The following is a 26854-nucleotide window of genomic DNA, read 5'->3' as shown; positions in this document are numbered from 1 at the left end:
AGCAAAAAGCTTAAGAGTCCATTCTCTCGCTTACAAAGGGGACACTAAAGTGAGGATTGCCTACACACTCGTTTACAAAGAGTACACGCCAAGTTATTCGGATGCATTGCCTCTTTGTCGAACTGGTGGGAATTTGTTATTTTATCGCTCTGAAAGTAAGTGGCAACAGTTGTTTAATTTCATTTCTACTCAGTTGAAAATTTTTATTGAAAATTTTAAATATTTATTTTTTTTTTAGCAAACATGTCGAAAAATACATTAAGTTAAAAATCGTTTTGTTTATTTTTATTTATAAGAATTATTTAGTGGTTTTTAAATTTTATAAAAATTAATTACGTCAATTGATAGGTGAAATATACAAACAACAATACAAACTCTAAATATTCTCTCCACTAAATTGGTGTAGGGTATCACATGTATTTGCTATCGCTCTTTCTTTGTGAATAACATTTTGTGGTATAAACGTTGGTTTCGAGTCAATGTTTTTTCCCTCATTAACTTAATTGTTAATATTGATGGATATGTGGTTACTAAATTTAGCAATTTTTTCTTTTTAGTCTCTTAAAAATTTTAATTTATAAAAGTAAAGTTTAATTTCCGGTAGAAACATCATTAACTCATTTCTTCACCCTATAAAATGTTTCACTCTAATATAATGAATTTATCCTTTTTGCAATACTTGTAATAATATTCAATTATTTGTATTCTTAATGTCAAAAGTCAATCTGTCATTTATAAATAATAATGGTTATAAGTCCTTACTTTTTATTCCAAACAAATGACTTTAAAAAAGTATAATAATTTTGATCATAAATTATTTTTGACAAAATATGACAATTTAAAGCATTCAATTGTTAAAGTACATTATAATAAAATAATTTTTCATATTCTGTGAATATTTAACATTGCAAATATAAAAAAATACATGAACAAATTGCATAAATATTTTACACTACATACAATTTACAATTCATGCATGTAAACAACAAATGTTACATTTATTTATTTTTTTTAGATTTTAAAATTTAGTTTTGCATTATGAAAAACTATCACCGATGAGTATGCACATTTTAAATCGAATTATACAAACAGTGGGTGTATAAGCTAAAACTATAGTAGAGTTTACGAAAGTAAGAAAGTATTTGTATTATTATCCTTTTCGCAAGAACAAGACAACAAATGTTACTATAACATTTTTGCAGCTGTTACATTACATTGGAAAATATTTTTTCTTATTTTTGTTTTTATAGCTACAACTTAAATGCAACAATTTTATTTATAGCATTTTTTGTTATATGCTTTAAGGGGTCCGTCTGTCTACCCTCCCTTTCTTTATATGGAATCATAACATCATTAGTAACATCTTGATAATTTCTTACAATTTGTTTTAGGCTAAATTGAGACCTAAAGTAAAAACCATTTACAAAATAAAAATAATAAAAAGTTATTCCCTTGCTTTTACTTAAGGCTTATTTATGTGTTAAATAGTTATTGTCATTATTAAATATTTGGGATAACTATATTATAATTATTTTATATAAAAAATGTCAACATATTTTGTTATATATTGGTATGATGGAAAAAAATAACAAAAATTTCAAATTAAAACTTAAATTTCTAAAAAAATTTATTTACTCATATCAGGGATGGATAAATCTATTCTATTGTACTTTTTAACCAAGAAAATTAGTATCAGCGCAACATATTAAGAACTTTTTCTATGTTATGAACTATTTATTATGTAGATACCCAGCAAAAACATAATAATGACTTGTACTTAACATATTATTTTTCAATGACTACTTTTTTTGTGAAAAACTAAAGTATCACATTGGTTTTATCATTACGATAGTAGTAAGTACTTACCTAACTTCCTATTTGTAAGCGATAGCGAGAAGTACTTGCGCACAATGCTATCACCGTGTTGAATTTATGACTAATCATGTTTTTAGCACCCAGTTTTTAAATGTAAGTTTTTGTTGGGTAAGTCCATAAACGAGACTAGTCAATATATTGCTCCAAAGACTTGATCAAATTTTAGTCATTAGTCTTGTTTATAGAAAAGTCACTGGATTTGTCAATAGATATCCCACAGAATAGTTTATAGATTAATCCACAGCCCAGTCCTTCGACTAACTCATGGGCTAGTTCAGAGACTAGCTAATAAAGTAATAAGTTGAGAAGCCTATAGATCAGTCAATATAATTGTCATTGGCTAGTCCATAGAAAAGTATACATATACATATACTAATTCATAGTTAAAAGTCCAATTCATAGACTATTTAGAGCGGATTTTTGTGGAGGTAATCAAATGCCTATTAATAATCAGACTAGTTAACCTAAAAATAAAGTTATTCTTATCTGATAGCCCTCTATGGGCTATCAGATAAAATCTAATCACAGACTAGTCCAGAGACCATTTTATAGACTGATTTATAAAAAAGTTCAAATACTAGTATTTGAACTTTTTTATAAATCAGTCTATAAAATGGTCTCTGGACTAGTCTGTGATTAGATTTTATCTGATAGCCCATAGAGGGCTATCAGATAAGAATAACTTTATTTTTAGGTTAACTAGTCTGATTATTAATAGGCATTTGATTACCTCCACAAAAATCCGCTCTAAATAGTCTATAAAAACGTCCATAGTCTATTCCATCTGCAATTGCATAAACTATTTCACAGATTAGCAAAATACTATTCTATAGACTACAAAGTCTGGTTCATTGACTAGTTCCCTGATTTCTTAAAAATTAAATAAAAATCCTAAAACTTAAAAATCATACCGCTCTTTAATAGTTAATCTTCTATTCTTTTCTTGGTATTGTTTTGACAACATGGGTGTACTTAATCCAGAAGGAATGTACTTTATATGGTAATATTCCATGTAACATATTTCATCTTACACGGGAGACAAAAGCATACAATACAAATGTGTAAAATGAAAACTTGTATTAGTAAAGATATCACGTAAACAAACATAATACCAGATAACAAAGTGTCAATTCTTACCCTCAAAAATAACCACATTAGGTTAAATAACCCAGCAAATAATTGTTTATATTAAAAAAAAAATAACAAATAAAAAATATTTCAAAAAGGAATAAAACTTTTATATAAAAACTTATAATATTTAAAAATTGTTAACTATAATTGAAATGTTTGCTGGGCATCTTCTTCAAACAAAAGAAAAACAATCGTCTGCTATAGATATTTAACTTAACACTAAAGAATTTTCTTTAAAAAAATCTTCTTCTCATTGAATGTTGTATTGCATTGTTATTTCAAAAGGGATTTAAAGTTTTTTTTTTTTTTTAAACCACAACAAAATTACCAAATACTTTAACTAAAACGGTTTAAGTTTTAAATTGTTTTTACAGATTAAATTTGTCAAGAACGAGATTTTTTTCTGTATAAAAATATTAAATTCTGTTTAATATTTAACGTTGCTATTCCATTTTAAAGGGCCAAGGTTAAACATAAATTTTAACTTGAATTGTCGTTTGTTGACTTTAAGTATTACTCTAATACACGCACTATAGTTTGTCATTCGTTGTCGTTTGTAATGCAAAATGTTTGTGTCAGGATATAAATAATGGAATAAAAAAAAACTTTTTAAATAAAAACTAGAGCCATATGTCAAACGCCTAATAAATATAGACATTTATAAGTATTACTGTATTTATTTGAAGTATTGTAATACTTTTTATTGGAGCATTAGAAAATATTGGCTTTAATTCAATATTTCGAGTTCATATTCAAAGGAATGGATACATGTAGTGGATAAAAAAGTTATTTAAAAATAACTAACAATAATATCGATAGACTAGTTATTGGAAGGAACTATAGGTTTTAAAATCTAGTTTTTTACTTCCTCACTGTGTCCTATATCTTTCTAAAAATAACAGTCAGACAGACGGACGGTCATATCTAGATCGATTTAGAATCGCATGAAGACCTAAGCTATATGTGTTCTTATAGCTCTATGACCAATATTTCTAAGTTGTATTTTAATCCCTTCTTTTTATCACAGATTTAAATAAGATTTCATATGCAAAAAGTAAAAAGTAGTTGTGAAATTTATCATGAATCTAATCCTTTGATTATAGTCCAATTGTAAGAAGTACTAAATTTTGCTTATATTTTTTGGTATTTTTTAAAACTTTTTTGAAAATTGCGGGATTTTTGATAACCAGGTAACCAAATATATGCTCTAAATATGCAGTAAAATACATAAAATATGCTCTTAAAAATTATCAAATATACCATAAGGAATTTAGAAATTTCTAAACATTAGAAAGTTCCGACCTTTTAAAAAAGTTTAAAACAATAAAATTTAATATTTTTAAAATTTTATTGTTTTAAACTTTTTTAAAAGGTCGGAACTATTTTTTGAGTTAAATAAAAATTTAATATACATAAATTTAAAAAAAAAACATCAAAATATGCGAAAAACGTAAAATATGCTCCAGATATGCGTTCGGTATGCTATTAAATCAAAACATGCTAAATTATGCTAAAATATGCGCCAACAAACCGCTGCTAAAAGTTTTAAATTTTCCACTGTAATATTAAAATTTTAACTGTAATTTTTTTTATATTTTTAAATAAATATTTTATTTTAATAACATTCTATAAAAATCCTTGCTAAATTTTTCCAAACCACCTTATAATTCAAAAATAATATTTTTAATTCCATAAAAGCTAATGATCATTAAAATAAGTTATTACTATTGAAAGAGTCCTTCCCCAATAATAATAATAATACTGCGAATAATGACACGTCAATATAAATCAAATGTAAAGTAGGCGCCCAATGTCCTTATTAATTTATATGCAGTATACAAATAAATTTTAAATAAAGCAAACATTTTGAAAACACAATTTAATAAATGCATGTTAAATGATTCTATAGATTGAATAGCAAAACAAATGCGTGTTTAAAATCTATATATTAAATAATTTCCTTTACAATTTATAAAAAGAAAATTTAATAAAATCTAAAACTAACACACATGAAAATTGTTAAAAGGAATAAAAAAATTACAAACACGTGAAAAGGTATTTAAATTGATAACCATAAGTTCTTAAAACACACTCGTCTTATGAAACATAATAAACTCACACATACATTCATACATATTTGGTCATACACATGTAGAGCTTGCTTAGAGGAGGAAACGGAAAAGGAATACAAAGAACACCTACTTAAAACAATTCTCTCATATCATGTCTAAGCACATACATATTAGTGTTTATTTTTAGTTTAACTTTATTATCGTATTCCAAATCCTATTAAAAATATTCCTCACAATCTGTATTTTTTATTTAATTTAAAGAACTACCAAGAGTTAACTAAAGGAATACGAAAACAAAAAATGGAAATTAGGTAAAAGCCCCTCCCTGTTCTAGGAACATTTCAAACAAAGAGACACCATGTAGCGCATATCAAATATCAGTTTTTTATACCCTACACCACTATAGTGGGGAGGGTAATATACGTTTGTGCTGATGTTTGTAACATACAAAAATATTGGTCCAATACCCACCTTAAAGTATACCGATCGATTCAGAATCATTTTTTGAGTCGATTAAGACATGTCCGTCCGTCCGTCCGTCTGTCCGGCTGGCTGGCTGTCCATGTAAACCTTGTGCGCAAGGTACAGGCCGCAATTTTCAAGATAATTTGATGAAATTTGGACCAAGCATGTTTTTTGGCACAAGGACGAAGCCTATTGAAAATGGTTGAAATCGGTCCATTATTTCACCTAGCCCCCATACAACCTTACCTCCCGATTTGAACTTTTTATGCTATAATTATGTCAAATATTCTGCTATCTCTCTAAAAATTGGCACAAATAAGTTTTATATAAGTATAAGGATCGGCCTATATTTGACCCTAGCCCCCATACAAAGCCCCCTTCAAAAAATGACTTAAACGTCTAAAATTGACTTGTAACCATTTGTATCGCAATGAAACTCAACAAAACTAACTGTTATTTAGAAATATATACTTTTCCCAAATTTACCGAGGATCGGCCCATATTTGACCTATATAAAGCCTCATTTAGAAATTTTAGTTTTAAATATTTTGGAATTATGCTAATATTCAACATAAAAGTTTCTTTACAAAAAATAAAAATTTTATAAAAGTAAAAATTGTAAAAATATACCCATGGTGTAGGGTATTATATGGTCGGCCCTGCCCGACTATACTTTCCTACTTGTTTCATTTTATATTTCTGATATGTAATAATAATATACAATATCTTTTTATTACTTTTCACTTTTTTATAATGTTTTTTAGGTTTTTTTGCTTATGCTACGCATTTTTATACATTGTCGTCATTATGGTAGTTTGTAAAAAGTATCAACACTTATATTTTATGATAATGACTATATAATTTATTTAAAGAAATTATTTTCACAATTATTTTTTACTATTAAAGCATAATACTTAGTACCACTATAATAGCAATAGTAATAGTTTGTCATTAGAGTCCTTTTATGTGTAGTATATTGATTTTTGTTTGCAAATTGTTGGTAATGATTTTCCATTATCTGTTTGTTAGGGAGTTAGTATTGTTGGAGCCAATTTTCACTTGTTCTTTTTGTTGTTTCTTTTTTCTAACAAATCAGCATAATTTTCCCATTACACCTTATTATTTATTTGAGGTTTATTTAGTATAAATGAATATTAGATACTTATGCTTATGCTTAAAGTATGTAGTTTTAAATATGAAAAATAATGTTCAATTTTAAACTTACATTGTAAAAAGAGAAAACAAGGACATTTTTGCGAACAGGTTTAGGGACTAATGTGCTTTAGCATAATTTTAAATATTTTAAGTTTTGCCAGAATACGTTTTTCGGACTAAAATATGTTTGTCCATTAAAAGGGCATAATATGTAACCTCATGAATAATTTATAACATGAAGACTGATAGATAGATAGATAGATAGATAGATAGATAGATAGATAGATAGATAAGATAGATAGATAGATAGATAGATAGATAGATAGATAGATAGATAGATAGATAGATAGATAGATAGATAGATGGATAGATAGATAGGTAGATAGATAGATAGATAGATAGATAGATAGATAGATAGATAGATAGATAGATAGATAGATAGATAGATAGGTAGATGGATGGATAGATAGATAGATAGATAGATAGATAGATAGATAGATAGATAGATAGATAGATAGATAGATAGATAGATAGATAGATAGATAGATAGATAGATAGATAGATAGATAACGATTGAAACGTTTTTTGTCTGCCCGTTTTTATACCAACAAAAAAAATAGTGTTTTTTCAATCCGTTTTTAACACATTGAAATGTTTTGTTAAGACCCATAAAAGTTAAATTCTGATACGACTTTGCCATGTCCGTCAGTCTGTCTGTTGAAATCACGGTAGGGAGCACACGGGAGGAGTAGACAATTAATAAAGTTTTTTTCTGGTATTAAGAATCGGTAAATTGGTCTACGTTTTCGCATAGCCCCCAAACAGGTGGTCCCCTATAAAACAGGTTTAACAGTTATAACTGGTTTAAAAATGCAGTGTAACGATGAAATTCTACATAAACAAATCTTATGAGAACTTATCTCCTAACCAACTTTTATAAGGATCGTTCCATACTTGACCTTAATCTCCTTATAAGGTCCTCTTTAGAAAAGTACTTTAACGCTTATTAATGGCTCAGAAATGCGAGTACAGCGATGAAATTTGATATAAATAAGTTTTGTATGAGACAAATTCTCCCTACAAACTTTTGTGATTATCGATTCATATTTGACCCTATCCCCCATATAAGGAAGCAATCCTTTACGGCAATGATTTCATTATAAGATTCGGCATTATCTTGCTTGTTTAACAGAAAATTTAAGTGATCACAAATTTTTCCTATTTTTTCGTTTTAAGCATTATTTAAATAAACAGTTAATCTTAAATCTGATAATTTGTTTATTGTTTAAATATACATTTTCTGCCTCTTGTCTTGCCCTAACATGACACTGTGACATCAACATAATAAATTAAAAAAATAAAAACACACAATATTTATGATTGTTACATTTTTACATGCATTTCAAATTGACATGTTCACAATTTCAACAACAATTTTAAGTGTCCTTTACAAAAATAATAACCGGCCGACTAGTTGGCTGGCTGACATGTTTTTTTTTATTTCAGTTTAACGTGTGTGAAATTAAAAAAAAAATTATAACAAAAACTGAAAAACAAAAACATGACCTGAATCTAAATCAGATATTTTAAGTTAAGTTGTTATATATTCTGATTGTATTTAATTAGTGATATGTTTATATTACGTGTAAAACTTTTTTACAGAAAAAAAACATTTTTCTTTTTTTACAGATAGTGCGGAATGAAACTTTTCCTCTGTAATTGGAAAATTTAACAATAATTGTTGGTCACGATGTTAAGGTAAGTTTTGGTTTAATTATAAATTTCATCTTCTAAATTGACTTTTTTTACTTATTTTATAAAATATTAAATATTAATGTATATTGGCCATGGCCATTTCGCCAATTTTCCTTAATACAATTGTTTTTTTCTTTCACGAAATGTTTGGCATGTGCTGCGGGTTACTGCCTTTTAAATAATATATTTTTTTTTGTTACAATCCTATTAAGCTATTTAATGCACGTAAATGTTGAACAAATTTCCGTTTTCTCACACACAAACAAACAGTTTAATAATAGAATTGTAAATTTGTTAAAAAAAAAAACAGTTCAAAAATGTCAATATAAAATATATTTAATAATATTAAGGCTTTGCAAAATTTTTTAGCCCCAAGAGATTAAATTTAAAATTTAGTTTTAGTGTTAAAAAAAATACTCAAAAATTCGAAAATATTTCTAAAATGATAAAAATCGGCCGAAACAAATTTTCGGTTAATTTCTAATTCATTTATTTTTTCCTAATAGTCGATTTTGTATAGTTCTGCATAAATATTCTATTGATTCTTTGATATCGAAAATAGGCAATATCAGTCAAAATTTTCGCATAACCGCATGCAAGTGGACCCCCGGAAAACTCTTTAAATAGCCATAACTATTTTAAAAATACCCGTATAAGGATGTAATTCTTCATTAATAAGTCTTATGTGACTTAAATTTTTTAACGGAATTTTATAAGGATCGGTCCATAATTAATCCTATTCCCCATATAAGGTTCCCTTCTGAAAATTACTTCAACGGGTAGTTATTACCGCCTTAGAAATGAGAGTATTAAAATTTCACATAAACAAATTTTGTATGAGCCAAAATCTGGATGAAATTCAACTATTTTTTTTTTTACCAAAACAATTTGAAGAACAAAAAAGTGTTCCAATTAATAAGAACCATTTGAAGAACAAAAAAGTATCCAGTTATGGATTCTCATCAGTCATGCTAAATTTTTTGTTGCTATGTTCAATATTAAAGAAAATACAAAAAGTACTATTTGTTGTGCAAAATGTACCAAATATTTTCCTCTAATAGATTAATTATTCAATCAATCAGAGCTGTCAATAAATTGAAAAAGTTTTCTTAATGTGCATAAAAAAAGTACCAAAAATAGAGTTTTCTTCCTTTTACACCCAAAATGGACTGAATTTGAAAAAAAGTCGAATCAGGTGTCCCATAATTTTGAAAAATGTGTCCAAAATATTTACCCAAATTTTATTTTGTTTATTAGTAAAAAAGTTATAAAAGCCTCAAAGTGATACCAAAATCGCCTTTGTTACACATTTTCACCCTTTTAAGGTACAAATTTTGAAAAAGTACCTAGCAACAACCTGCTCTTTTTAAGAGTCGAAGTAGATGCATTTAATTTTTTTGTTGTATCACTAATATTGTGTAAGAAATTCAAGAAAATCCCTTTTTATGCTAAGATTTTTCTAAAAATAAAAAAAAAAATTTCCCTAAAAGGACATTTTTAGCATTAGAGGAAATTAATAAAATTTTGGTTTTTCGTAATTATATATGAAATGAACTAAAAATTTTTAATATTTTTTTTCAAAAATAAAAATTTCCCTGAAAGAAAATATTTTGAAATTCAGGAAATTGTTTCAAAAATAAAAATTTTCTTTCAAGGGATTTTTTTTTTCATTTTTAATTTAAGAATATTTAAAAAATTTTATATAAATATTACATTGTTAATATTTTAACTGTAAACAGTAAAAAAATAAAAACAAAATTTGGAATAAGCGAAAATTTTTTAAATTTTCCTTTATTTTGCTGTTTTATGTTATTCTATATGAGATAAGCTTTAAATTAAAATTTCTCTAAAAGGAAATTTTTTTAAAAGGAGGAAATTTAACAAATAGCATTACGATGCTTACTTATTTAATTTTAAACTTAATATGATGGAAATCTTTTGCAATTAAAAATTTCCCTTTAAGGAAAGTTTTAGTAAATTGAGAAAAAATTTTTAAACTTGACATTATTTTACTTGTAGATAAAATTAATGAAAAATTATAACAATTTTTCTTCGGAATTAAATTCTCCCCATAAGACAATTTTTAAAAAAGGGGAACTTATTAATATTTTGTATTATTTTGCAAAAAATAGAAGTTTCTACAGAATGAATTTTTTGAAATTTTTTGTTTCTTATTGTTGAAAACACCTGTTGCTTCTATTTACAAATGTCAAATTCTTGAAAGATTTTAGACCAGAACATATTAATAAAATATTATGTGTGTGGGCCTATATATATTAACTGATTTGGTCTTAATTTAGTGTTTTAGGAAATCTACTCAAAAATAGTTTAATGTTAGTGTTTACAGCACATAAAATCAATCATTTATTCTTCATAAAATTTTATGACCACAAAATTTTTAGCTAGAATCCATGGAAAATAGACAGAAATTACGCTCTAAATTCATACAGTTGTTAGAAAAAGTAATCGTACACAAATTTTATATAATAAAAACTATGTAAAACAAGTTAAAATTAAAAAAAAAAATATTAAATTCAAATGAATTCAAAAGCAAGGTGTCGGTACACTTGTATGCATACTTTTCCCACTAACTGTAAGTGCGTTTCAACATTATTGCATCTTTAGCCTGATGATGAATATTCATTGTTACAAAATTGTTTCAGTTCTTTTTTATTATTTTTTTATTTATAACAGTTTTGTGTTGAATGATATGAACACGCATTTCCAGTATTTACTACAAAATAACTATAAAATTAAAAATTTATATACGGTTTTAACAAAAAAAAACTATTTTCAGCACAAAAGATTTTTAATTATTTTGGTAACAGCAGCATTAACAGCTGCTGCAAAATCCAAAAAAATCTTATTTATATGGGTCATAAACTAAAAAAGAAAAAAATTCCTTAAAACTTAAAAATTATTTTTAAAAATTTCATTTTAAAAATAAAACAAGCAGACAAAACAATGGAAACAAAATTTATATAAATTTCCAGTCTCTCAACAAAAGTCATAAATTTAAAAACCAAAGCAATTTATAGTTTAGACAAGAAAAAAATTTAATAAAATTTTGAATAATGAAAAAAAACTAAGAAAATATTTTAAGCAGATGAACGAAAAAATGATAAAAATCACTTACCAAACCACCTACACCACAATAAATTGACAATGAGACTAATAAACCGATATGATTTAAGGTTGCTTTCCATTTTAAAGATTTCCACCATGATGTTTTACTCAGACTCTGGCCCATTGACCCGTCACCATTTTCCACACGCACATCTAAATGTTTAAGTTTTTGTAAAAGTTCTGTATTCACATCATCTTGTATATCGAATTCAACCATTTTTTTCAAAACACTTTATTTCTCTTTGATGCAAAAATTTTTTTTTAGTTTGTAATTAATTAAATTTTTTCTATTTTTTTTCTTGTAATTTATTGCATTTAATTCATTAAAAAGTGTGTTTCATTATGGAAAACACTTGCAATTTTTTTGCTATTTTCTAATTGATTTTTAACAGGAACACATGGCGTAAATTAAATGATTTCTTTGTTGAAAGTTTTATTAAAAGTTTGTTTCATTTCGATTGATATGTTTGCATTGGATTTTACTTTGGTTGATTTATCTTAACACTATTTTTCTTTTGTTTCTCCTTAAATGAAATAGAGTGTGTTTTATTTTTGTAGCAATGGAATTTTCTTTGGTAATTTGAATTATCAGAATTTTTTTATTTATAGATATTAGTCGATAAGTCTAAATAGAAATTTGAAAAAAAAAATATTTTTATATATATTTGCAAATTTTTTTTCTAAATTAAAGTCTTTGTTAATATTTTGTAAAAAAATTTCTTGAAAATTTATTGAAGCTTTTTCTATTGTAGAAATTATAATCTTGTCAACATCGTTCTGACAATAATCTAGTCTATAATCTAAACTATAATGTAGTCTGGAATAAAACCAAGGAATATAGTCCAGTCTAAAACCTAGTCTATAGACTGGACTATAGTGAAGTCTATAGTGTATACTAAAGACTATAGTACAGTACAGTACAGACTAGTCTATTTAATTGAGTTTTATCTATTATATTGAGTATATTCTAGTCAATAGTCAAGTATTGTCAAGTATTGTCCGGTCTATATTCTCGTCTATAGTCAGTACTGTTGCCTAGTCTACAGTCCGGACAGTCCTGGTTTATAGTTTAGTTTGTATTTCCTATGATCTAGTAAATAGTTTGGACTATAGTCTAGTCAATGGGAATATCTATAATCAGGACTATAATCTATTCCATAGTCAAGACTGGACTGTAGTCTAGTCTATTATCTGACCTGAATTCTTATCCATAGTCCGGACAGTAGTCTAGTATATAGTTTAGATTATAGTCTTAAGTCTAGTATATAGTCCGAACTGTAGTCTAATCAATAGTCTGGAAGTTACAGACTGGAATATAGTCCAGTCGATAGTATGGGCTATGGTCTGAAATAAAGTCTGCACAAGAATCTAATATATTTTCATTCTATATATATGACTGTTGTCTGGAATAAAGTCTCTACAATATTCAGCCTATAGTCAAAACTATACCATAGTTTAGTCAATATTTTTGACTATAGTCTTGTCTATATTCAGTATATTCTAGTCAATAGTCTGAACTATAGTCTAGTCAGCAGTCAAGATTACAGTTTAGTTTAATGTCAGGACTGCTATCTAGTCTAAAGTTAGTGTTTAAGTCTAGACAATATTAATGAGTATATTCTAGTTAATAGTCTAGACTATATTTTAGTTTAAAGTCAGGACTGTAGTCTAGTCTAAAGTTAGTCTACTCTAAAGCCATGACTATGGTCTAGTCTATGGCCAGGAATATAGTTTATACTACAGTCATGCCTATAGACTTGACCATAGTCATATTGTCTATAACCCAGTCTGTGGTCTACTTATACTCTTATATATAGCATAGTCAAAGTTTGGACAATATACCGGTCTAGAGTCTGGAACATAACATAGTCTATTGTATAGACTATTATTTAATTGTATAGATTATAGTATGTCACACATTTATATGTGAAAATCGTCGAAATTTTAGGTCTATAGGTCAGTGGATAAATTTTTCTTTTCAACAAAAGGAATTTGTATTGTCAATTACCTTTACATTAAAACTTTAATTCTAATACTACTCTACTCTACTGTACTGTACTCTATACTCTACTATAATTATATAAATATTCAAGTCTCTTTCGAAACGGAAAGTTTATTTTAATATTTTTTTTTTTTTCATTTGCTTCACTTTAAAATTATTCCCATTTTTAGATAAAATTTATTGGGAAATAATGATAATTTTGTAAATATTTTTAAAACATCGCTTACTTCTTACAATGTAAGTAAAACTTTTAAGTTAAATTTCTTAATAAATTCATTAAAACATTTTAATTCAAATTTTTAAATTTAAAGTGCTTTAAATAAACTTGGCTTTTTTTATATTATACTATTATTTCATAAACCACTTGACCACCACATTATTGTATATGCAGTTTAAATTGTAATCATTATTATATATGCTTTTGTTTTTTTTTTTCTTTTGGTTTTCAATTTGCAATAAAAACTTTTATTTTACACATTTCATTCTTTCAATAAAAATATGAAAACACTTTGAACTTAGCAACTAAACATCAAATGCTTATTTTCTTTCATTTTTCATTATTTTACCACTCTTTCATGTCAGAAACATGTTTTTTTTATGAACTTTAACACTTTAAAAAACTGCAAGAAAAAAATTTTTAGCACTATCTTACAACACCATGAAAAGAAAATAATAGTTTTTAAAGCAATCAATTTAGTAAATTAAAAACAGGAAAACTATTTTCATTTATTAATTTCAACAAGAGTTTTTCGAGTTACGCTAGGCGTATGAGTGATATTTAATTATCATGATTTCAAATCAGGATTGACAAGGCGTATGAGTTATATTTAATAAAATTAAATATTTTTTTATTTACTTTTTAATTTTTGCAAATTTTTTGTATTTTTTAATAAAACTTTAATGTTTTATTTAATTTGGTTTCAAATATTTAATTTTTTCTTTCACTTTTCTTATTAATAAAAAACACTATCAAACCACCAACCAACCGTCTGCTACGTTGTCAACACATCAACTAAAAACTTAAAATTTCTTTTCAAACATACAGGCTTCAATTTATGGCGGCTCTTATTTTTGTTGTTTTTTTTTTTCAAAAAAAAAAAAGAAACTACAAAAAACAACAAATTCAATCAGACGAAAATTCATGTAAACAATTTTCCGCAAACACAATTTCTCACATACACGCAAATAAACTTGGTCAGGCAGACGGAAAATCAAGCAGGAATGACGTCGTGTGTGAAAGTAAAGAAAAGACGAGCCATTTTTTTGTTATTTGTATTTGTGAGTGTGCAAATTGTTGATTTTTTACTATGAGTGTCAAACGGATATCTAACAGAATGTAAACACAACTTGTTTGAGGTTGCAAGCACGTGTAGGAAATAGTATGAAGGACTGAAAATAAATTGTACAAATTTTTATTTTTGGTTTGTATTTTCATTATAAAACGACATGACAGATAAAGACATTTGGCGGTTTTTCATAAATTGTCAAGCAATTTTCACAATAGAAAATTTCCGACAGTTTTTATTGCTAATTTTTGAATTTTTGACAGCCAAATTAAAAAAATATTGTTTTCGGTTTATTGCGGGTGTCCGTAAAAATTTAATTTGTTTTGTCATTTATGATCAATACTTAAAAAATATTTGGCAATTAAATGTAAAAATTATATTTGTCTCTAAAATATCAAAAATTATCTTAGTGTTTTTCAAAATTGTCCTAATTTTTCTATTGAAAATAAACTAATGAGAGACTGCACTATAGACTAGACTATAGACTAGACTATAGACTAGACTATAGACTAGACTATAGACTAGACTATAGACTAGACTATAGACTAGACTATAGACTAGACTATAGACTAGACTATAGACTAGACTATAAACTAGACTATAAACTAGACTATAGACTAGACTATAGACTAGACTATAGACTAGACTATAGACTAGACTATAGACTAGACTATAGACTAGACTATAGACTAGACTATAGACTAGACTATAGACTAGACTATAGACTAGACTATAGACTAGACTATAGACTAGACTATAGACTAGACTATAGACTAGACTATAGACTAGACTATAGACTAGACTATAGACTAGACTATAGACTAGACTATAGACTAGACTATAGACTAGACTATAGACTAGACTATAGACTAGACTATAGACTAGACTATAGACTAGACTATAGACTAGACTATAGACTAGACTATAGTCTAGACTATATACTAGACTATATACTAGACTATAGTCTAGACTATAGACTAGACTATAGACTAGACTATAGACTAGACTATAGACTAGACTATAGACTAGACTATAGACTAGACTATAGAATGTGGACTTTTTGTTATCGTTTATTTTATAAACTAGTTGTATAATCTATATATATATAAAATTCTAACGTTACTGACTGACTGACTGATTCATCATCGCACAGCCTAAACGGTTAAAGCTAAAGAGCTGAAATTTGGACAGGGGGTTGGTCTCCCACGAAATAGATCCACTAAGGCGGGATTTTTGGAAATTCGAATGTTTAGGGGGTAAAAAGGGTAAAAACGGGTAAAATCGGTAACCTCATATCTCTAAACTAGAAATGATACAAAAATAGTTTAAAGCTTATCGTCGTTCATTTAAAAAATAAGCGGACAGGTGTCTGGTACTTTTTTCAATTTCGGCCCCTTTAGGGAATAAACGGGTAAAAACTTATTTTGGTACTTTTTTTGCACCCCATGTATCTTTTAAACCAGTGAACATTCAAATATTATTTTTGACTAGTTCATAACTTGACGAAAAAATAAAAATATAAATTTAGTACTTTTTGGTTATTCGGATGTTTATGGGGTGAAAATTGTACTTATTTTTGGTACTTTTTTCATAAAACATTGATTTTGGTTTATTAACTTATACATATAAATACGTAATAACGGGCTCCCACTACGATGTTACATCATTATGGAATAGAATTTTTATTTCGTTAATGGGTAGAAAAAAAGTACCAAAAGGGGTAAAAACTGGAAATTTGATTTTATTCAAACACAATGATCCAATTTAGATAAAATTTTTAGATTTAAAAAAAACTCTATATATGATAATGAGGTGTTATTTGGAAACCCGGTACCAAGTGATATTTTTGGTACTTTTTCATTCTCCATCTGGTAGTTTTTGAGTTTTCTTTGATATTGAAATCGAAACGGTACTTTTTCGTTCTACACAGGTATTTTCTTGAGTTTTCTTTAAAATTAAACCTAGAAGCATGAAATTAAGCATGTAGAGACCGGAGTAAGTGAGAATCTATAAAAGGGGACTTTTTGGTACTTTTTCGTACTTTGACTGGTACTTTTTGAATTTTCTATAATATTGAACCAAGAAACATGAAATTAAGCATGTAGAGCCCGGAGTAAATGAGAATCTATAAAAGGGGACTTTTTGGTACTTTTTCGTTCTTCAAAAGGTACTTTTTGAATTTCCTATAATATTGAACCTAGAAACATGAAATTAAGTATGTAGAGGATGGATTAAGTGAGAACCTATAAAAGGGGACTTTTGGTACATTTTCGTTCTTCAAAAGGTAATTTTTTAGATTTTTGTTTTGAGCCCGGAGTAAATGAGAATCTATAAAAGGAGACTTTTTAGTACTGTTTCGTTCTACAAAAGGTACTTTTTGAGTTTTCTATAAAATTTAACCTAGAAACATGAAATTAAGCATGTAGAGCCCGGAGTAAATGAGAATCTATAAAAGGGGACTTTTCGTTCATCAAAAGGTACTTTTTGAATTTTTTATAATATTGAACCTAGATACATGAAATTAAGTATATAGAGCCTGGATTAAGTGAGAACATATAAAAGGGGACTTTTTGAAAAATTTTCGTTCTTCAAAATGTACTTTTTGAATTTTCTATAATATTAAACCTAGAAACATGAAATTAAGCGTTTAGAGCCTGGATTAAGTGAGAACCTACAAAAGGGCACTTTTTGGTACTTTTTCGTTCTTCAAAAGGTACTTTTTGTGTTTTTTATAATATTGATCCTAGAAACATGAAATTAAGCATGTGGAGCCCGGAGTTTATTAGAATCTATAAAAGCAATTAGGGACTTGAGTGAATGAAAATTTAAACTGGAATATTTTCTGGTACTTTTTCAATTTGCTATAATATTGAACTTAGGAACATGAAAATAAATAAAATGGTACTGGTACTTTTAGAGCTTTTTAAAATATTGAATATATAAACATAAAATTAAACACGCAGTATCCCAATTGAACGAAAATTGAAAAAAGCATACTCTGGTACTTTTTTGTTCTTTTACTAATACTTTTCGAATTTTCTATAATATTGAACCTAAAAACATTAAATTGGACATGTAGCTTCCTGATTGTATAAAAATCTTTATGCGATTTTTTTGGTTTCTGGTTGAAAATTAAACATGCGTCATCCTGATTTAATGAAAATATATAAAAAGGCACTGTCTGGTACTTTTACGTTCTTCAACTGTTTTTTCTAATTTTCTGTAATATTGAGACTAGAATCATAAAATTAAACTTAAAGAGTTCTCTAAAAGGAGAATTTTTGATATTGCAGATATATATACATTTACAATAATGATATTTATTTTATTCCATTACGATGAGGGTAGCGAAGCACACTGGGTATAGCTAGTTAATAATAAATTTACTCTTTTCAATAAAAACAGTTTACAAATTTATTTCAATGCAAACACAAGCTATGCTTTTTCACCAGTAAGTACACTTACAACTTTTATTATTACTGATTTCCTTCCGGTTGATGAATGTAGGATGTACCAGTTTTTGGTGCTTTACTTTTTCACAATTTAGTAAAACAAATATTGCGTGCTATTTGTTACACATTTATTTAAAAAAAATTGTATAATTAAGTTAACCAGTCAGTGAGGATATCACACAGACTGTGTGGACTTTAACAAAAACCTTTAGAACTAACCATTTCAAATGTGTATATGTATGTGTTTGTAATATAAAAAGAAGTTTAATTTTCGTTTGTTATTTAATATTTATTCGAATTCTATTTTACATTTTTCTTCTATTTTAAGTAACAAAAGCTAAAACTTGTACAAGTCATGTTTATATAAGTAAAAAATAGGAATGAGTATTAGTAAGTGTATACATGGAGCCTTACCCATTTCCGTTTTACTACAATATATCCGTTTTTCAGTTTTGTGTATAATTTTTCATTATTTAGCTTTATTTAAAAATTTTGATTTTTGTTGTACAAAATTTTGTCTATGTATATCTGGGTAAAGTTGTTGTTTTTGTTTAATTTAGAGTTTTTTGGCAAAATATTTATTTTATAAACTCTTAGTTGTGTTTCGAATTAGAAGTATATTTATAGGCCAATCAGTTAAGAAGCTTTTCATTTTATATGTTTTTTGTTTGGCATGTGTTCGTGAAACGTTTAAGGTGTCATTTATTGAATATTTTTATTCCGTTTGGCTTTTATTTTTGTTTTACAATTTGATTTTATAATTTTGTGGTTATACAAATGTGGGTTGGGCCATTCGCTTGCTCGCCTTAGCAAACATTTCAAGTCAAATTTGACACATGGTTTTGTTGCGTGTACGAAAATATTTGAAAAGTTGAAGAAAAAAACTATAAAATTAAAGAATTTCAAGGAACTAAAATTTTGTGACTTTTTTAGGAAATTATGTTTCATTCAGAATAAATTTTTAAACTGCTGGTAATTAAGAAATTTATGTGTTAAATATTAGACACGCTTTTCATATTAAGTTGAAAACTATATAAATAAAAGATTTATGTTTATTTGAGTTGACACTTTTAGTTCTTAATTTAAGCAATTAAAATTTGTGTTTTTTAGGATTTTGATTTTTTTTACTAAGAACACTAGACTATATTAAATGGAAACTAATCAAACATTGATATAAACTATTATAGATTCACAATTACGACGCAATACGGGGTCTTTGTGTATAAAAAATTTTTATAATTTTTTTTTACTTTAATTTAGTGTTTATTAACAACAAACCAATTGTTAAATTTTTAAATATTAAAAATTTCGTTTATTTTAACATAAGAATTTGTTAATAATATACTGCAAAATATTTTGATGTCGGCAACTTTTGTTTTATTTTAATTTGCTAGACAGCATGTGGTTGGTAAAGAAAACAAAATAATACTTTTTATAGATAAAATAACACATATGTATTTTTTAAACCACAAATTCTTTAGGGATTCATCATTCATTGAAGATGGCAAAAAAAACTCAGAAATGTTATTAACTTAAAAAATAGAAATTTTTTAAAATTTCTTAAGAGAATTTATTTTCCAATATTTTATTTGAACTAAATAAAAATATCAAATTGTACCTTTGGCTTTTGTCTTACAAATATTTACACGTTTGCCGATTTGGTCACACTCTGCTAAATTCTAACATTTAATTTATTTTTTTTATATTTGTTAACATCGTTTTTCATTCTACCTCTTTATCTTCTAAGTAAATTATTATGTTTGTCGTAATCCTTTATTATATTTCTATCACGTTTCTATTTCAATTTCACACTTTCGCCTGATTGAACACATTTTCAATCTATATATTTCAATATTGTGTTCTTTTTTATTTCAAATGCAGCTAGAAAATTATTGTCTTTTCACCTGCTATAGTTTAGTAGATTTTCATCTGATAATGCTGTAAATGTAGTGGTATTTGATTTAACAAGTTTCACATGATTTGGAATAGTATGTTTGGTCAATTTATTAAAAACTTTATTTGTTTCTAAACATAGTTGATTGAATCTACAGGAGTGTGGCGTCAATTTAAGTATTTTATGTTATCAAAGAGTAATAAACTTTCAATTATTTTGAGTGTGATATTTGTTTTGTTATATTAAGTAATCATCAATACAAAGAACATGCTAGACTATGGACTTGGATGTACATATACGTGAAGACTATACACTAGACTTTAGATTCCATATAGTCTAGACAAGACTATAGACTAGACTATAGACTAGACTATAGACTAGACTATAGACTAGACTATAGACTAGAGTATAGACTAGAGTATAGACTAGACTATAGACTAGACTATAGACTAGACTATAGACTAGAGTATAGACTAGACTATAGACTAGACTATAGACTAGACTATAGACTAGACTATAGACTAGACTATAGACTAGACTATAGACTAGACTATAGACTAGGCTATAGACTAGACTATAGACTAGACTATAGACTAGACTATAGACTAGACTATAGACTAGACTATAGACTAGACTATAGACTAGACTATAGACTAGACTATAGACTAGACTATAGACTAGACTATAGACTAGACTATAGACTAGACTATAGACTAGACTATAGACTAGACTATAGACTAGACTATAGACTAGACTATAGACTAGACTATAGACTAGACTATAGACTAGACTATAGACTAGACTATAGACTAGACTATAGACTAGACTATAGACTAGACTATAGACTAGACTATAGACTAGACTATAGACTAGACTATAGACTAGACTATAGACTAGACTATAGACTAGACTATAGACTAGACTATAGACTAGACTATAGACTAGACTATAGACTAGACTATAGACTAGACTATAGACTAGACTATAGACTAGACTATAGACTAGACTATAGACTAGACTATAGACTAGACTATAGACTAGACTATAGACTAGACTATAGACTAGACTATAGACTAGACTATAGACTAGACTATAGACTAGACTATAGACTAGACTATAGACTAGACTATAGACTAGACTATAGACTAGACTATAGACTAGACTATAGACTAGACTATAGACTAGACTATAGACTAGACTATAGACTAGACTATAGACTAGACTATAGACTAGACTATAGACTAGACTATAGACTAGACTATAGACTAGACTATAGACTATAGACTAGACTATAGACTAGACTATAGACATTTTACTGAACTATAGACTAGACTATGGAATAGACTTTATACTCGACTTGACTATGACTATATATTGACGGTTTTCTTTTTCTTCAAAATGTGTACAAATTATTTTGATGCTGTATAAACATTTGAGAGATGTTACTCCTTGACCCTTCAACGTAACCTTACACCAATATATAAACTAAATAACAAATAAAATAATAAACTACAATTAATTAAAATACAACAAAAATTCCAATAATTTCTTTGTTTGCTTTTTGTGTTGTTGTATGTTGTTGTTTTTATAGGCCCATCATCAAAACACTTAAAATAAATTGTTTAATTTAACGCATTAATGGGCCATAAAAATTATGATAAGTGATCATTATAAAATACAACATTTTCAAACTCTACTAAATCAGAGCGTCATATAGACAGTCTGTCTGCTGCTAACTGGCTGACTGACTCTTAAGCATTTCTTTTCAAAAAAAAATTACATACATATTTTATTTTGTTTATTTTTGTATTTAAAATTAAACATATGTTTGCTGTACATTTTATGTATTATATGAAAAGAAAAAAATTATTGGTTATTAAATGTGTGTTAAGATATTAAAATTTTATTATTTTTTTTAAAAATCTTAAGATTTAAAATGCGTTTTTTTCGATAATCAAGAGGTAATGGAAAAATATTTTCTTAAGTTCTATAAGTTTTATGAAATTTTTAATAATCTATAATTATATATAAAAGAGAAGGTTTATAAATGCTTTATAAAGTTATTGATTGTTTTGACCGTATTTTGAGCGAAAAACAAAAACTCTATATTTTGAGTGAAAACATAAACTCCGTTTTTCTCGAAAACTATAAGGGCCCATCTTTACGTGAGGAATTAGGGATTAAATTAAATTATTTAATCAATTATTTAATTTAGTTTGATATTTTAAGCCCCCAATTTAAAATTGATCAAGAAATTCCAAAAAAATTAATACATTTTTTTATTAAAATAACCATTAAAATATTTGATTTATCCCTTAGTATAAATTATGGAGACTTCACAATATATTTTTTGTTTAAAATTTAAGTTTTCATAAATTTTCATATTAAATTTACAATTGTTTTTTTTGAGTGAAAAAGTACGCTTTTCTCGAAAACTATAAGATATAAAGCAAAAACTAGCCAAATCTGTGATCACTTTTATTTCATATTAAAAACATATTTTTCGAGTAAAATGAAAAGAATTGTAACCCATAGTGCAAATATTACAGACTACAGACTAGACTATAGACTAGAATATAGACTAGACTACAGACTAGTCTATAGATTAAACTATAGAATATTCTAGAGACTAGTTTAATAATAATTAACTTCGGCTAAAAGAATTGTTGATAATTTGTTAGTACTCAACCATGTTTCTTTAGCACTCAACACTTTCTTAACTAACCTATCAACCTTTCAAAATTTTCAAGGTCTGCAGACCATTGTTTTCTGACAACGATATATTTTCTTTCCTTAAATTATAGTTTTAATAGATTTTTATGCCCTATATTTGTTTTGGTTTATTGTTAGGTTCCCCCATAAACTATTTTCCTTCAACAACAATCAAACTAAAGCAAACAAAAAAAAACACAAACTATATAAAAGAAAAACTTTCTACAAGTGAGTGACACACTCCAATTTTTAAGATGTCATTCCAAAGTAGTGAAAGTATTATAAATATATGTGCGTGCGTGTTTCTGTCTGTTTGTCAGTCTTTGTCCTGTCTTTATAACCATACAAGAAGTATTCCAAAAAGACTTTATTATGGTGACCATAAATCTTAACACCCCTACTCAAAATATTCGTTTTATTTGTATGTTGATAAAATATTTGTAGCTAAATATTTGATTTGCTTCAAAGATTTTCTTTTACACAAAGCTCTAAATAATTTTTCTTGCTTAAATATTTAGAATGAATGAAGTATATGGTATTATTTAGTTGTGGCCATCACATATCCCAGAATATCTAGAGACATAAAAACATACATACAGTATCACGGCTCTACGATAAATGTTTGTGTATATTTGTTGTTCTTTATATGTTTTCAAACTCATTCGTCGTATCTATAAAATATATTTTATAGCATTTTTCCCTTTGTCGAATTTGGTCTTTTATGTTATTCTTTAAGAAGATAAGTGGCCTTTGAAAGTGTTTAAAAGGTCGTTTTTATTGAGTGGTGTGGGGGGTGTGTGCGTCTGTAGGTTTTTGTAATAAAGCAAAGTGTGACATGGTTTGTGTATCTTTCGGATATGTGTATTTATGTAATATATCATAGGAAAAGTCAGGTAATTTTCTTTTTATCTATGTGTTTTCTATGTATGGTTCCCCAGTTTTGCAAATTTTATTAATTGTTAGAAAAAGTAAACATTAATAAAGTGTTGAAAATGTAGAAATTGTTTTATTAAAAGTCAATCTGGACGAGGCTAATTAGAATATTATCGATGAAGATATTTTGTGTATTAAAAATATTTGTAAACTGAAGTGTGTATTTTCGACTATGTAATAGTCAATAGTCTAATCTATAGAAATGTTTATAGTGTAGTATTTAGTCTAATCTATAGTCTAGTATATAATATTGTCTATAGTCATGTCTATAGTCTAGTCTATAGTCAAGTTTATAGCGTAGTCTATAGTTTAGTCTATTGTCTAGTCTGTTGTCTAGTCTATTGTCTAGTGTATAGTCTAGTGTATAGTCTAGTGTATAGTCAAGTTTATAGTGTAGTCTAAATTCTAGCCTATTGTCTAGTCAATAGTCCAGTTTATAGTCTGTTCTATTGTCTAGTCTATAGCCTAGTGTATATTCTAGTCTATAGCCTAGTCTATAGCCTAGTTTATAGTCCAGTCTAAGTCTAGACTATTGTCTAGTCTTGAGTCAAGTCTATAGTTAAATCTATAGTCTAGTCTATAGTCTAGTCTATAGTCCAATCTATAGTCTAGTCTATATTCTAGTATATAGCCTAGTCTTTATTCTAGTCTACCGTTAAGTCTAGTCTATAGCCTAGTCTATAGTCCAGTTTATAGTCTAATCTATAGTCTAGTATATAGTCTAATCTATACTCTAGTCTATAGTCTAGTATGTAGTCCAGTCTATAATATAGTGTATTGTCTAGTCTATAGTCAAGTCTATAGTTAAGTCTATAGTATAGACTATAGTCCAATCTATAGTCTAGCCTTTTGTCTAGTCTATAGTCAAGTCTATAATCAAGTCTGTAATCCAGTATATAGTCAAGTCTATAGTCAAGTCTATAGTCAAGTCTATAGTCAAGTCTATAGTCAAGTCTATAGTCAAGTCTATAGTCAAGTCTATTGTCAAGTCTATAGTCAAGTCTATAGCCTAGTCTATATTATAGTCTATAGTCCAGTCTAAGTCTAGATTATGGTCAAAGTCTACAGTTAAGTCTATAGTCCAATCTATAGCTTAGTCCATAGCCTAGTCTATATTTTAGTCTATAGTCCAGTCTAAGTCTAGTCTTTTGTTTAGTCTATTATCTAGTCCATAGTATAGTCAGTAGTCCAATCTATTATCTAGTTTTCATATTTTGTAATAAGAACTTTTCAAAATTGTGTGTGTCATCAGAATAAACAATAAAATCGTTTGAATAAGTTCATTGACTTCATGTGACTATAAATATTTACATAATACTCGTATTGATAGCATCATCACATTGGTAGTCCATTCAAATCATACAATTTACATGTAAATTTTTCTTATAAATCATGTTCAACAATATTACTTTGTTCTTTTTTTATTCTTTCGAGAAAATCTGCAAAATATTTATATTTAATTTAACACACAAGAAAAAACACTTTTATTGTTTTCCTTGAATTTGACATAAGATTGATCAGACAAAAGACAACCTCGTATAAAGAACTTGCAAAACGTCAATAACTCTTTGTAACAATTAGGTCAAATTATTAACAAAAAATATAAATAATACAATAATTGTTTGTTTGTTTGTTTTTACCTCTTAACACAAACAACATCCATCAATATTAAAACTTTATTGAGCATTTTGTTTAATATTCAAAATTACTTAATAATTAATCTTTTCGTTTTTTTATTTTTAATTGGAGAACGATTACCCAAGAGCGTTAATTGCTAATTATGCATTTACCAGACCTAGTATAACCCACTTTTTGTTTAAGTGTTTTTTTGGGGGGATGGAGGTAATAATAAAAACTTGATAAATGTTTCCCTCTTGACTAAACTCACTTTAGTGTTGAGTGATGAAGATATATTTTGCATCATTATAATGTTTATATTTTATTTCTATTTCATCTAGATTTGCTTGTTTATTTTTCATTTTTTGGGTTTATATTCTGTTATTTAAATCAAAAACTTAATAAGTTTTTAAGTACGTGTGTATTAAAGTACATATCAAGAAACGAATATATCTTAATGACTACAATATGGAATAGAACTACCACCCAGATGGAACACAATAATAGCAAGGACAGTTGTGTGTAGTTAACATAATCACTCTATAGTCTACTCTATAGTATAGTCTATAGTCTAGTCTATAGTCTAGTATAAAGTGTAGTCTATAGTCTAGTCTATAGTCTAGTCTATAGTCTAATCTATAGTCTAGTCTATAGTCTAGTCTATAGTCTAGTCTATAGACTAGTCTATAGTCTAGTCTATAGTCTAGTCTATAGTCTAGTCTATAGTCTAGTCTATAGTCTAGTCTATAGTCTAGTCTATAGTCTAGTCTATAGTCTAGTCTATAGTCTAGTCTATAGTCTAGTCTATAGTCTAGTCTATAGTCTAGTCCAGACGTCGGCGCTAGTATTGTTCTGACAACGAAGATTTTCGGCAAATTACATGTACACAACACGATCGCATACGAACCTCTAAACAAGAGCATCAAAAATACAAATATTTTATTTAGTTGCTTGACAGCATTCAACAAAGCAGGTTGATGTCGCTTTGTTTAAGAAATTGCAAACACAACTTGAAAAAACAAAAACAATTTGCAAAATAAAGAGCATAATTTACAAAAACAACGTACACTCTAAATAATTTTCTAGAATGCATAACAATGAAAGTAAATAAGTTAATCTTGTTTCATACTTTTTTTGTACATTTTAATTAGAAATGTTGTTTCTATGTGAAGAAATTATCATTCTTAAGTACATTGATTACACATTGTTTATAAATATTCGCATTTTACAGTAATGCTATTTAATCTTCAAAATTAAAAAAAAACAAATAATTTTTTCAGTGCAATTTCAATGAAAAAATGCCAATAGTGTGTGTGTAGTGGTGATTTTTTTATCTGCCTCTCTATCCGCCGGTATATGGTCTAGTCTATAGTCTAGTC

At 27.1% G+C, this 26854-nt stretch overlaps 1 protein-coding gene across 4 annotated transcripts in view; it reads right to left on the bottom strand.

The window, feature by feature from the left end:
- The window catches only part of LOC111686921 (TWiK family of potassium channels protein 7), a 59215-nt gene that overhangs the window by 20041 nt on the left and 12320 nt on the right, over positions 1 to 26854 (bottom strand). The window contains exons 1-2 of one of the 4 annotated variants that reach the window (XM_046947415.1): positions 14438 to 14486; positions 11590 to 12103 (exon numbers count right to left, since the gene is read on the bottom strand). The exons of 2 other annotated variants lie outside the window; for them this stretch is intronic. In XM_046947415.1, the coding sequence (XP_046803371.1) occupies positions 11590 to 11796 (207 nt within the window). In that variant the 5' untranslated portion in view covers positions 11797 to 12103; positions 14438 to 14486. Of the gene's footprint in view, positions 1 to 11589; positions 12359 to 14437; positions 14487 to 26854 lie in introns of those variants that run through there. One more of the 4 variants, XM_023449312.2, reaches the window with a different exon arrangement.

This window comes from Lucilia cuprina, chromosome 3, assembly GCF_022045245.1.
Source record: "Lucilia cuprina isolate Lc7/37 chromosome 3, ASM2204524v1, whole genome shotgun sequence".
NCBI lineage: Eukaryota > Metazoa > Arthropoda > Insecta > Diptera > Calliphoridae > Lucilia > Lucilia cuprina.
This window is presented reverse-complemented; position numbering and strand designations above follow the sequence as displayed.